A 13,666-nucleotide genomic window follows, 5' to 3' on the forward strand; every position below is an offset into this window, starting at 1 on the left:
GGTTTGCTTAGGACAACTCTTCCTCTTTTCTTTTGTCTTCCTTTCTGTTTCCTCTGTCCCTCTGTACCCTGTGGGCTTCTGAATGATGTTGCATATTTTCAGATTTCTTGTGTAATTCCAAGAGCTTTCCAATAATAGGCATCACTGCGATCTGATCTTGGTGTGGGAAAGCCTCCTTAGAGGACAACCAGCCCGCCCCTCGCCTGGCATTGGTCTGCTAGGTGTGGTTCATGTCCCCTGGTGGGCACTGTGCCAGGGGCTGCAGGGGTACAGAGATGGGGTCCATGCCGCCCGTGCCCTCAAGGGGCTTACAACGCGGAGAGGATCAAGTCCCAGGTTATAGAGTGGCAGAGAGTTTACTCTGGAAGAGGCAGGAGAGATCTTCCAGTCCAACTCTCTCATTTTGAAGGTGAAAGGGAACCCCAACGTGAGTTCTCGACACCAGACCACAGAACTTGGTGACAAAGCAGTTATTAGATCCTATATCTCCTGGGACCCATTGGGCTGTGTCGTAATTGCCTCTCTAGTTTTAAACTTAAAAAATTTTTTTTCTTAATAGGTCAAAGAAATGCCCTCCTGGGCCAATGACTCAATTATTGAAAAGTTTAAAGCAACATTGAGACCTTAGTAAAGCTAAACCTGATGATCTTCTAGGACTTATGTAAACATATGATAAATACATTGAATCATTTCAAGGCATTTGATCACTGTGCTTGGATAAACTACAACACAAACTTCTTGTAACAAATAACGAAAACACACACGTACGTGTGCACACCCAACTCTGCACCACAGTGGAAGCCTGTTGGATTTGGTCCAGCACATGTTTGCCAGCTGTGTCTCATGCTTCAGTTCTGCTCAGTATCAGTTCAGTCATTTGTCATTTCACTCATGAGAAAAACATTTTTAAAACCATGTTTTCATTTTTGTTGCATGAGGCTACATGTGTGTATTTAGCCAACTATTCTAAATGGAACATTTATTATTATATATGGTTTTGACCCCAGGTCTATCAGTGGGAAGAAGCTGTGCTCTTCCTGTGGGCTCCCCTTGGGGAAAGGAGCTGCGATGATCATCGAGACCCTCAATCTCTATTTTCACATCCAGTGCTTCAGGGTATGTATTCATCGCTCTCCTCTCTGAGTACAGTGTCATGGTGTCTTTTGACGTCATTCTGGGCTGATAAAATACCTCCTGGACGCCCTGATGGCCTTTGCTCCCGAGGCCGCGCCCTTCTGTGTTGGGAGGAGTGCGTGTAGCATCCGGCCTTCAGGACGAAGCTCTCTGCCGCGAGGCATCCCCAGGGCACTGGCTTAGAAGATGCAAAACAGGTCTGTGCAGTGTGTCTGTAAACAGGTTTTGTTGCTAAAGAGGGTCTACTCTGGCAGGAAGCTGAGAAGGCTACCCCCGGAGGTGATGATACTTCCGAACCGTTTAGGGCATGTGGATTTATTGGGAATGTAATGTCTTTGCTGCTTCTCAGATTCTTGCGACTTGATGTTGAAGAGTTTTCTGTCAGGTCAGTGTGGTCATCGCTGGGTGTAAAGTTGTAGGTCTCTGAATGACTATGTCTGTAATCCTAAATTGAATATCACTTCCTCTGAGAAGCTGGCTCATCCAGACTAAGTCACTCACCTTTGTAGCAGGGCCTTCGAGAACCTTTCGTGGTTCTTATCATTCACTGTTGAATTGTTTCATTATCATCTATCAACTCCGCAAGGGCAGGAACCACGTCTGTCTGACTCACTGCTATTTCTTCTGCACCTGCCACAGATGGTGTCCATAAACATTTTTAGATTAATGAATTAATGAGTAAACTGAAAATGAGGAGGCCTAGATTCTAGTCCCAGAGTTTCTGCCAATAAGTAAGTGAGCTAACCTGTTATAACCGATTTATTCTAAAATTTATAAGCTGGCCTCTTTCAGAATTTCCTGTCTATTTTTTGTTGTTGTTGGGCATGGATATGTTTCAAATTAATATATAATTTTTTAAACTAAACACTCCAGCTCTGAATAAGAGTAATTTCTTGCCCAGCCAGTGTGGCTCAGTGGATTGAGCATCGTCCCATGGACTGAGAGGTCCCAGTTCAATTCCCAGTCAGAGCACCTGCCTGGGTTGCGGGTTTGATCCGCTCAATGTTGATGTTGATCTCTCATCAATGTTTCTGTCTCTCTCTCCCTCTCCCTTTCTTTCTCTCTAAAATCAATAAAAACATATTTGAAAATAAATAAGAGTCATTTTTTTCTCTTTATAACCCTGACATGCTTTCTTTTACCTTCTTGAATGTTGTTCTATTTCTCGTTGGTAGATCCCTCAGCTATAAAGTATACTAGCATGGGGTTAAAATAACTCCTGCTTTACCAGTAAGCTACAGGAAAGTAAGTGAAGTTGTCCCAAAACTATTAATTTAATAGCATATTAGTAGTCACAGGGAAGCAAGGCTTATCTTGGACAAAACAAAATATGGAGACATTTTTAAAATATGTTTTTATTGGTTTTTTAGAGAGAGAGGAAGGGAGAGAGAGACAGAAGTATCGATGTGAGAAACATTGATTGGCTGCCTCCTACACGCCCCCTACTGGGGATTGAGATGGCAACCCAGGCATGTGCCCTGGCTGAGAATCCAACCAGAACCTCTCAGTCCATGGGAGGATGCTCAATCCACTGAGCCTCACCAGCCAGGCTCCCAAAATGGAGACTTAATGAGACTCAATTTATCAATATTCTCATTGGAAAGTTAACCAAGATAATGCATGTCTTAAATAGTCTAGGAGTGTTTTGAGGCTCAAGGAATATACTTTTTAAAATTTCATGGTAATGCCAAGATAATATGTTCCAACATACCATAGTTTGTTCTCCAAAACTTTACCAGAACTCAAAATAACTGAGGTGGCAAATAATCTTTGCAGGTTCTCAAGGGATAAGAGACTTGCCTTCTAAGCTAGCAAGGACTTTATTCTTTCTCAGCATTCACTCCATGGAACTGACCTGATGCTTTAAGATAAGTCACCTCTTAGGTTGACCCCCTACCTTTGTGATATAGATGCAGTTTGTAAGCTAATTGGGCTGAAGCCTCCCTCTGTTCCCAGTGAGCCTGAAGCAGGAGTAGAGGCTGGTCCTCTGCTCCTGCGCTGAGCCCCACTCTCCTGGGGAGAGGCTGGCACCAGAACCCACCCCTTCCGCCCCTTCTCTGGTACCCCCAGCACCGTGGATCCCACAGTCCCTCTGCACTCAGGCTGACTTGGCTGAAAGGAGCCCCATTCTCAGTGGATCTGTTACTCTGGGAGTCACTGCCTTTAATGTGGGAAGATACAGTGAACAGCTATTTCCTAGTGCTTCTGATCTGGCAGCACTTACCAACAATGCTGGAAAGCATTTAGTGATTTTTTTTTTTTTTTTTTAATCCTCACCCAAGGATACATCTACTGATTTTAAAGAGAAGGAAGGAGAAAGAGTAACATCAGTTGGTTGTCTCTCACACGTGCCCCAACCAGGGACTGAACCTATAACCTAGGTATGTGCCCTGACTAGGAACCGAACCTACAACTTTTTGGTGTATGAGACGACACTCCAACCAACTGAGCCACACCAATCAGGCCAGCATTTAGTGACTATTCACAGGCAGGTTCTCGTTGATATCTGTTGGCTATGTGTTTGTGTAAAATCACTAGCATTTAATCTGTTTAAAATGGTTCTTAGATCAGATATATGGTGGCAAAAGGAGATTTCATTTTGGGTGGTAAATACACAATGCAATACACAGATGATGTATTCTAGAATTGTAACTTGAAACCTATATAATTTTATTAGCCAGTGTAACCCCAATAAATTTAATTTAAAAAATAAAAATAACTGCCCAGACAGTGTGGCTTGGTGGTTGAGCATCTACCCATGCACCAAGAGGTCACCAGTTCAATTTCTGGTCAGGGCACATGCCCAAGTTGTGGGCCAAATCCCCAGTGGGGAGCATGAAGGAGGCAGCCAATCGATGTTCTCTCTCATCCATGTTTCTATCTCTCTCTCCCTCTCTCTTCCTCTCTCTCTCTGACACCAGTAAAGATAAATAAATAAAATGGTTCTTCATCTTGATTGAGAAATGGCATGTGATAGAGGTTAACAGCATAGGCTTTGGGATTAACCCAACACCTACCAATTTTACAACCTTGGACAAGTCAGCTAAGCTTTCTGACCAGTGTCCATCTCTGTAAAATTCAAGGAGTTATCATAAAATGCTAAAAGTGTATTGTTGCTGTCAGTCAGTTCTTCGTGCAGCATCTGACCCATAGCAGATGCTCCGCAAAGGTGGAGGTATGTAAGCGACTATCGCACTATTCGTGTAAACGGTGACGAAGCATCATAGAGAGATTCCTCATGCACCTGATGACTCCGTTCTTTCGACCCACAGTGTGGAATCTGTAAAGGACAGCTCGGAGATGCAGTGAGTGGGACGGATGTTAGGATTCGAAACGGTCTTCTGAACTGTAATGATTGCTACATGCGATCCAGAAGTAAGTACTGGAGTGAACTACCTTGAGATGAGTGAGTACGATCACATGCCTTTCATAGGACCCATTGAGGAATTTGATTATTTCTGCCTGTCAGTTGATGCTACCCATCAGTGTCCCTACCCTAAGGGAAAGATGTATTAGCATCTAGGTAAAGGAAGCGATAATGAAACAACTCCTTATCTACCACTTGTTTCTTATTGGAAGTTACTGCTTGGATGTGGCCAAATTATTTTTATCCAGAAGTGCATTAATACGCCAGCAGATAAAAACGGCCAAGTTTGAGACCTCACCGGAGCTCACCATAGAGATTCTGGTGAGATGGAAGGCAGACGTGAGGTCGATGAGACACTGTTCCTTGCTGAGGCATATCTTTAGAAGACCGGCACTATCGGGGGGTGGGGGTGGGGTGGGGGTGAAGAATGGCTTTTCATTGTTCATCAAATCAAGCACCAGCTCCTCAATGTCTTTATGCCCTACATTCAAGAGTTTCATGACATAATGTGTTGTTGTTCCGAACTAAACTTCAAGTTCTTTGAGGGACCCAATGATGGGTTCTGCCTCTTTGTGAATCCCTGGCCCTGTCTAAAATACTCTAGCACACAATCAGAGCTTAACAAATATGTGCTGCCCTGAAGCTCCCTGGAGCAGCCTGCCCTGGGATCTTGTATCCAGGTTTCCTACCACAGGAGGTTCATGTTGGTTAGGGGGGCACCAGGGGGCGCTGTTGCCCAGCTGCTGTTTAGAAATTAGCCAGTGGCCTCTGAATCCAGCCTCTCTCTCCATCATAAATAGCCCTGCTGGTGGATACAATACCAGACTCTTCTATGCAGATTTGTCAGGCAGAAATGCTTTCTTTAAAAAATAAATGGAATGAAGAGATAGTATTTGAAATTCAAGAACGTTTTACTATTTCTCCAAGTAACTGAAGTGACATTTTTACAGCTTTTTAAACATGGATCTCTAAATGTGCAAGACTATAGACTTCAAGAGCAAAATATTGAAATAAGTCCTTTTATAGCTATAGATTTAGTATATTCTGAGAAATACATGAATTTTTAGTACAATTAGGTGAAATAAAAATTTAATCAAACACAGGTGATTTTGACCTATGATAAACATTTGACTTGAGGTCAGAACAGTTCCAACTCACAGTTGATACCATCAAACTGAACTGTTTATATTATGTATTGTATTTTTATATTATATATTTATACTTATATGTTATATATTTATACTAGGTATTCTATATAATATACACATGTAACATGTATGTTATATATTACATATATTTATACCATGTATACATATTATATGTATATACACACATAGAATAAGCATGTAATATTGATATTGATTTTTATACTATATATTAAATATATACAATATATAAATAGTATACCATATATGTACCATGCATACACAAACACCTAAATACATGTATACTATATAAGTATATTTTAACTGAATTTTTTATCTTTATACATACATTAGAAATGAAAACTAAACCCTTTTTTTTCCCATTTTCAAAGTGATTTTTTCTATCTTCTATAAATTATACTTTTTCTCGGGCCAGTTGAGTGCATCACGGAACCAGAAGAGGGCACTGTTAGGCTGCAGGACCATTGGGCCAGGTTTGAAAAGGCTGTAAATCTGAATTTCTTTCATAATCTGAAGTGCTTGAAGGATGGCAGCAGAGAGCAAACATGAACCCACTCTGGGTGACAGTAACCTGCTTTCATCCACACTTTTATTTTAACTGAGAAGTTGGATGATTCATTGTCATTCTTTTGGAAATTAGCTTTCTGGATCTAGGCCAGGAATTTTTTTCCTATGTATCGGGACCCTAAGGGGCATTAACCACCTTTAATTCCAAATCTAAAGACAAAAACTGTGGAGTTTCAGTAACAGTCTCATAAGATGAAAAATATGAAAGTGATTTGGAAATAGACTGAAGATAGGATTATTTTCTTTGTTTATTTTATGTTTTAATGCAATACTTTACTAGGATTTGTGTTTTTTAGAATACTAAGATACTAAGAAGAAAGCAAAGAGTCTTATTATCCTCTGCCGAGATTACCTCTATCAATATTCAAATGAACACATAAGTAAAAGTTTTTGTGGTATAAGGCTAGAAAAATTGGATATTCAGAAAAATGCCAGATTAAAAGTATAATAAAAATTACCAAGTTAACCACTGTAATCAATTTCTAATCATTGCTTGGAGAGAGGGACAGAATGTATGTTTGTATAAGTGTACACACACACACACACACACACACAAATACACAAATGCATGTGTTGGTTTTTAGTTCACAAATGTTCTGTACTTAGTTTTTGTTGCTGTTGTTTTTAACTTAATGATATATCTTGGCAATTTTGCCATGTAACATGGTCTTCCTCGTTCTTTTCAATGGCTTTTTGATAGCATACAATCCCATTGTATGAGTTTACCATCATTTACAACTAAATCTTCACGAATGAGAACCTCAGTTGTTTCCAGTTTTTCTTTTTCATTTTTTTTTCTTTATTGATTTTAGAGAGAGAGGAAGGGAGAGAGAGGATAGAAACATCGATGAGAGAGAACATCGATTGGCCGCCTCCTGCATGCCCCCCACTGGGATTTGGCCCACAACCTGGGCATGTGTCCTGACCGGGAATGGAACCGGCGACCTCCTGGTGCATGGGTCGAAGCTCAACCACTGAGCCACAGCAGCCGGGCTCCAGTTTTCTAATATTTTTTAAATGCTCCAGTGAACATCCTGCACCTATGTCCTGATGATCATTTGAAAGCATTTCCACGGAGTGGGTGTGAGCAGTGGGACCGTGATGAGAAGGCGTGTGCTTGCAGCTCAGACCACTTGCCCCAGAGAAGCGCCTTCGCCCTGCGGAGCGCAGCGTCTCCCTGTGTCAGCGCTGGATGTGGGCAGACTCCTCCCATTTCTGCTCTGCTGGGGGGGGGGGGGGGCTCCCTGCTTTGATCCTACGGCTTTAATTATGAGTTTGAACATCTTTTCATCTGTTTATTCACCACTTATATTTCTTTTTCTATTTAAAAAATGTGCTGCTTTATCCTTTGCTCATTGTTCTACTGGCACTTGATTTATATGAGTTTTTGTAAATTAAAGAAATTTCCTTTTATCCTTTTCTTTTATATTTGTGGCTTGTGGCAATTATCATTTGTCTTTCTACTTTGTGATTTTTTTTCATAGAAAAGACTTTTATTTAGGTAATTAAACATATCTCTTTTTTTTTCCATTCTTTGTTTTCCATCCTACTTAGAAAAACTCTTACTACTCCAAGGTCATAAATTTAGCTGAGATTTCTCCTAGAATTGTCTTTGTTTTCTTTTTCACATGTAAATATGTGGCATCAGGAATGTATTTTGGGGTAAGAAATGAGATAGATATCCAGCTGCCCACACCCCCAGTTAGCCCATTGTGTGCATATAACTAATGACTACTCTCTGTTCCTCACTAATTTGAAATGCCAGCTTTCTCATAACCTAAATTCTCATATATATTTGGGTCTATTTCTGGATAGTTTATGTTTAGTAACCCATTTACTATTTATTCCATGTCAAACAATTTAAATTATTATAGCTTCATAATATGTTTTAAAATTGAGCCACAGTGGCCACCTTAACTCCAATTACTTTTTCCAAATTTTCCTGACTCTTCTCTCATGTTTAGTTTTCCAGATAAATGTTAATATCATTTTAGGCTAAACTTTAAGTCAACACATAGAGAGAATGACCAGCACATCTGAGAATACTGCTCATTTTTTTCTTGGTGTCATAAGAAAAAAAAAAAAAAAGATGTATTAGGAGTGAGTTGGTGCAGAGGATATAACATTGAGCTAGAGAAATGTAAATACATGAATTGACTACACTCCCAGATGCAGTAAAAGAGTCAGAATGGAAAGAAATATCTAAAAACCATTTTTCTTGCTTCTTTATTTGATTTTGATCTGAGTTGAGAAGAGGGGAGATAGATAGATAGGAGGGGTGGTTCACATCATAGGCATTCTAAGTGAAACAAAATAATTTCATTGTATGGAATAATAAAACCTGAATATATAATCCTATTTTCTTCAAGTAACTAGTCACATTTAAATGAAATTTTTCTCTTGGAGAGGGAAAATAGCATAACAGCATATTAAAATGCAATTCCTAAAAGCAATGTAAAGAGTTTTAAGTTTGTATGTAAATGGCAATGGTAACTGCGAGACAAACGACCTGTCACGCGTCTCGCCACACATGTTTACTTGTGCCGTTTGTGCCCGGGTGCCGGTGCCGGTGTCTTTGTGGCTGTTCCATCATTCACGCGCATGAAATGTACTTAACGCAAAGTCCCGGGGGGTTTCCGTTGTTGCCTTGTTGCAGTTGCCTTGTCACAACTCCCGTGCCTCAAACGAAGAAGAAACTTGGTGAAGGTTTCAGCAGGAAATATGGAACCAAATCATCCTTCCTAGTTGGATTACCAGATAAAGTACAAGATGCCCAGTTAAATGCTTTTTTGCCCTCTTGAGTTTGAATTTCAGATAAACAATGAATTTCTTTTGTATGTGTACATTTCAAATATTGCATGTTCAGGATTTAGCAGTACTGTATCCCAAATATCATATAGGAAATATACTTATGCTAGAAATTGTGTTTGTTTCTCTGAAATCCAAATTTTACTGGGTGATCTGTATATTTAAGTCCGAATCTAGCAATCCTGTTTCTAGATCATATGTCAAATTCCTCCTGTTGCAATGTATTTATTCTGAGAGAAACCAAAACCTAAAGAAACTGAGAGAAGAGAGAAAATTTTCTTGTTTTTTTTGCCAAGAAGACAAGGTAGAAAAGTTGATGGGGATCATTTGGTGTAGAGTGAAATTCAGAGGATTTCAAACCAAATTCTACAAGGCATATGAATTACTTGGGCTCCTTGTTAAGTTCTGGGCTGGGGCTCAAAAGCTGCATTCGTAACAGGCCCAGGTAATGCCAGTACTGCTGCTCCAGGGGCCACTTTGGGGGGGCGGGGGAACGGTTCTCCTCCCTCGAGGAAAAAGCCTGGCAGAGGTCATAGCTAATTTGGGGAATTTTTAAATATCTGAAGCAAGAAGCATTGACTACACAACCAAATGTTGCTCTGATTTCTTTATCACAGGTGCTGGCCAACCCACAACATTGTGACATGGTTTTCAAGATCCCAGATCACTCACCATTTATTTCTGGAGAGTGTCCCCTGGCAGTCAGTCATTCAACAGAACCCCACGTTCAGGGGCTTCTCAGCATTCATCTACTTTCTGAAAGGCTCTTCTACAAGGTGGTATCTGTTCTTTTATAGCACAGTGTTTGTGTTTTCCCTGGTTTTTTTTTTTCTTCTTCTTCTTTTGCATTTGCACAGTATATACAAAAGAATATTGAATGGCAATGATTCTGACTAGTTCAAAGAAGGTCTTAGCATGATCAAACAGACTTATGGCTTAAAATGTGTTATTCTCTTCTTTGGGGAGTTAATGAGATACAGATGATTCAATAAACCTGTTTGTTTTAGTATTTCTAGAAATTAAATACTTTGTGTTTACAAAACTGAGCTGCAGAAAGTGCAAGACATGCCAATTGGAGATGTGTGGTCTTTAAAGACGGAGCTTACAATTAATGCATTTCAGAAACTAAACACCACAGCATATGGCTCTGAGCTATAACTTGTTTTTAATGCAGAGACACTAGTTGGATAATGTATACTGTAATCCTGAAACATTTGTGTTACTTACCTTTGGAGGTAGAAGTCATAAATTATTGCACCGTTAATACTAGGTTTTGTATCCTTTGAAGGTTGTATCATTGATAGAGTCTGGTCCATCAGATAAAGACAACCCTTGCAGTATCAGCTAGACTTACACTCTGGACATTGCCCAAGGGTAGGGAAATATTGTAGCCATCATTTCCAAAGTTATTACCAAAATATGTGAGGAAGTTTGATCTTCAGAAGAGTGGCAGGCCCATCTAGCCACGAGGGCTCTGTTGCTTGCTTCTCTTCAGACTCTACATTCAATGAAGACTTGGTATAAGGCACACAGAAACTTGCATCAAGATGGGTCCTTCAGTTAAGTGAGACCACTGCTCAGCCTTGCCTGCGAGTTCTCCTTAGGGGCCTGAAACACAGGTGTCTAAAGCATTAAGTTCATCCTCATAGAATCCAAATGACATGTGATGTGATAAACCACTGGTGTGTGACCAGCAAGAACCTACATGTCACATACACGCTACCCACCCTAATGGACATCTGCTGGTCCTCATTCTCCTACATCACCGACTCTTTACTGTCAGAATTCTGGCCCTGGCTCATGGAGACCTTCAGAGAGGAACTCTGGTGGAGAGCTGGTTATTTTTTGCCCTGTGTGGTGAGTTTCAGCTGGCCAAGAAAGGCATCCAGTTACTAAAAAGCATCACGTTTTAAATCTCCAGGCTGTTTTCTTTAAGACTGGGGAAAGGGGGACTATTTATTCTGCCTTAAAAGGATGGCAAATAAGTGAAGATGACATTTTGTGAATGTAGACTATGGATATCCTCCTAATAGGTTAATGTAGTCATAAAAGGAGATCAAGTAGATGTTACTCTGTTATGTAAGCAATAATGTTTTTCCTGTCTTACTGAGTATGACTAGCAGTTATTTATTTACATGCTAGACGGTTCTCTGCATGCGGGTTCCATGTAAGTGCAGAAATTTCCTCGGCCACTGGAAGCATTTTGACCATTTTGCCATCTGGATGAGCTGTTGTTAGATTGAAATTTACACATCATATCATTAAAAATTGTGCCTTAGAAAATGCAAAGCTATTGCACACAGTGATGAATTATGGATGCAGTACATCGAAGAGAGATGAAGTCACTTCCAAGTTCCCAAGACTTCTCATGGAAGGGTTTGCTGTTTTACAGGAATAAAAAATTTTAAAAAGAAAAATAGAGAACATTCAAAAGAAAACGTTTTGAAAATGTACAGATTAAGTTCAATATTTTGATTAACCACCTGCATGTTTTAGTAAATATTTTGATAATGTGATGTTTACACTTTGCATGATGTTCGCAGAGTACTTTACCAGAAATAATGCGCAAAACATGTACAATATGATCATTCATAACCGATTTTTATATAATACTTTTTACATGTGGAACTCCATCCATTATGTAGGGATTCTATGAATATGAATATTGCACATTCTCTTCTGGTTTCACAAACCCATTTATACATATTTCTTAGTGAGACTCATTGTACATGTATTGAAGCTAGAATCGAGTCAAGAAAAATAAAGCCCATTCTCCAGCTGCGAGATGTGCTTTTCCATAATGAACAATAGTCACCAGCAGAGAATAATCTCCAACATTTTCTAAATTCTAATTGCCAACTGTTTCTATTTATATTTGATTTATATTTCATTTGGAGTCTGTTACATGGCAGCTCAGGCAGACTAGATCTTGTTTTTCCCAATGCAGCATAATGAGTATGATCTATTTCTTTTCAAATAATCTTTGAGATCCCAGGAAAAAAAAAATGCTCTGCTCTGTTGAGCTACAATGTAAATGTGTTTGCTTAAAATAACAGATGAGGCAAGTGAGTGATTTATTGTTCCTAAGGAAGTATATCTGATTTTTTTTTCTCATACTCCAAAAGCTGGTCCCTTCTCTTTCTTAAGAAAACATGGGTAACTCTGTTTTTCACTAGCAAACTTTCATGACATCTCCTCATTCTTTCTATGTAGTGTTATTAATGCAATACATATTATAGTTATCTATACACAGTGTAAGACTTAACAAACTGAAACGATCCACCTCATGTGTGAGTCCGTCCAAAAGATGTTACTGTTCTGGGTGGGCCAATGTTCTATATCAGTTACACTAACCTTCATTGAAAATATTTATTCTAAAATGCCTCTGAGAAATAGTAAAAAAATAAATAAAAAGTTGTCTAAAACACAACAGCTTTTATAGTAAATGTACATTTATAAATAAAATACTCAAATCAACTTTGCGTTCTATTGTTTTCTTTTGTCCTGTTTTGGGTTTTTTTTTTTTTGAGGGGGCAGGTCATTTTTCTGACTCAGGAAAGAGAATCAAGCTCTTTCTTCTGTAGCTGTGGTCCAGGGGTGCATAGTCAGATGATGGCAATGATGCATATTAGTATATGCATATGATGCACTTTTTAGGTCAACTCAAATTTACCAGCTGATTGCAGGGGTCACTAAGGTATTGCCTTCCACTGAAGGATTCAAACACCTCGAGATGAGACACACAATAACCAGCAGAGACCAGGCAAATGCCAGTGGAAATGATCTGGAACAACCAAACGACGGTCAACTTCCAGCGCTGGCTAGAGGGAGCCGGCAAGCTCTTCGCGGTGGCCGGTGGCCGTGTCCTGTGGCCGTGTCCTGCCCTTTCCCCAAGGTTCCCCTCTCACTGTGCGCATTCAGTTTGTCTTGCTGAGGGTCTTTTTCTCCATTGTTGAACCAAGAAATAAATGTTGCAAAATGGTGGCATCCTGTGTCATTGTTAGCTTTCCAAAATACACTCATAGCCCTGACTGAGTAGTACAGTTCGTTAGAGTGTTGTCCGGATAAGCCAAGGTTGCAGGTTCAATCCCTGGTCAGAACACATACATGCAAAAATCAACCAATGAATGCATAAATAAATGGAACAACAAATCTCTCTCTCTCTCTCTCTCTCTCTCTCTCTCTCTCTCTCTCTCTCATATCAATAAATAAAAATTTTTAAAAAGAGGAAAAACCAAAATGCACATGTGTCTTTCCTTGCACTTTGTTCCAAATTTGTGGATAGTGGTAATAGCAAGCAAGACCCTTGGAGTTTTTATTGCTTTATGATGCAGTATTCTAATATCCACCATGAGTTGTAATCTTTTTTTTTTTTGCAAAGTTTGGTAGACAGTTAGTAGTTGCTGCTGCTATTTCCATAGAAAAGTGAATCATCTTTCACAAGAGTTTTAGTAGCTACCAGAGTGGTTTAGTATATCTATTGTTATTGAAATGAAAGTCCATTTCATTACAATGCATTTCGAAACAAAGTATAAGATTATTATTCTAACATGTGGTCTACAAAAAATTTCTTTATTAAGAGAAGAACATTTAACCTGTTGCTGAGCTAGCTTTCTTTCCATTG

General features: G+C 39.5%; 1 protein-coding gene across 16 annotated transcripts in view; it reads left to right on the forward strand.

Moving 5' to 3' along the window:
* LIMCH1 (LIM and calponin homology domains 1) overlaps positions 1-12,519 on the forward strand; it is a 201,090-nt gene extending 188,571 nt beyond the window's left edge. For 13 of the 16 annotated variants that reach the window (XM_036252741.1, XM_036252793.1, XM_036252732.1 and 10 more), the window contains 3 exons: positions 1,008-1,116; positions 4,407-4,509; positions 9,660-12,519. In XM_036252741.1, the coding sequence (XP_036108634.1) occupies positions 1,008-1,116; positions 4,407-4,509; positions 9,660-9,685 (238 nt within the window). In that variant the 3' untranslated portion in view covers positions 9,686-12,519. The remainder of the gene's footprint in view (positions 1-1,007; positions 1,117-4,406; positions 4,510-9,659) is intronic. The other 3 variants (XM_036252830.1, XM_036252836.1, XM_036252842.1) reach the window with 1 other exon arrangement.
* Positions 12,520-13,666: the final 1,147 nt, after the last annotated feature.

This window comes from Molossus molossus, unplaced genomic scaffold, assembly GCF_014108415.1.
Source record: "Molossus molossus isolate mMolMol1 unplaced genomic scaffold, mMolMol1.p scaffold_m16_p_1, whole genome shotgun sequence".
NCBI classification, from domain to species: Eukaryota; Metazoa; Chordata; class Mammalia; order Chiroptera; family Molossidae; genus Molossus; species Molossus molossus.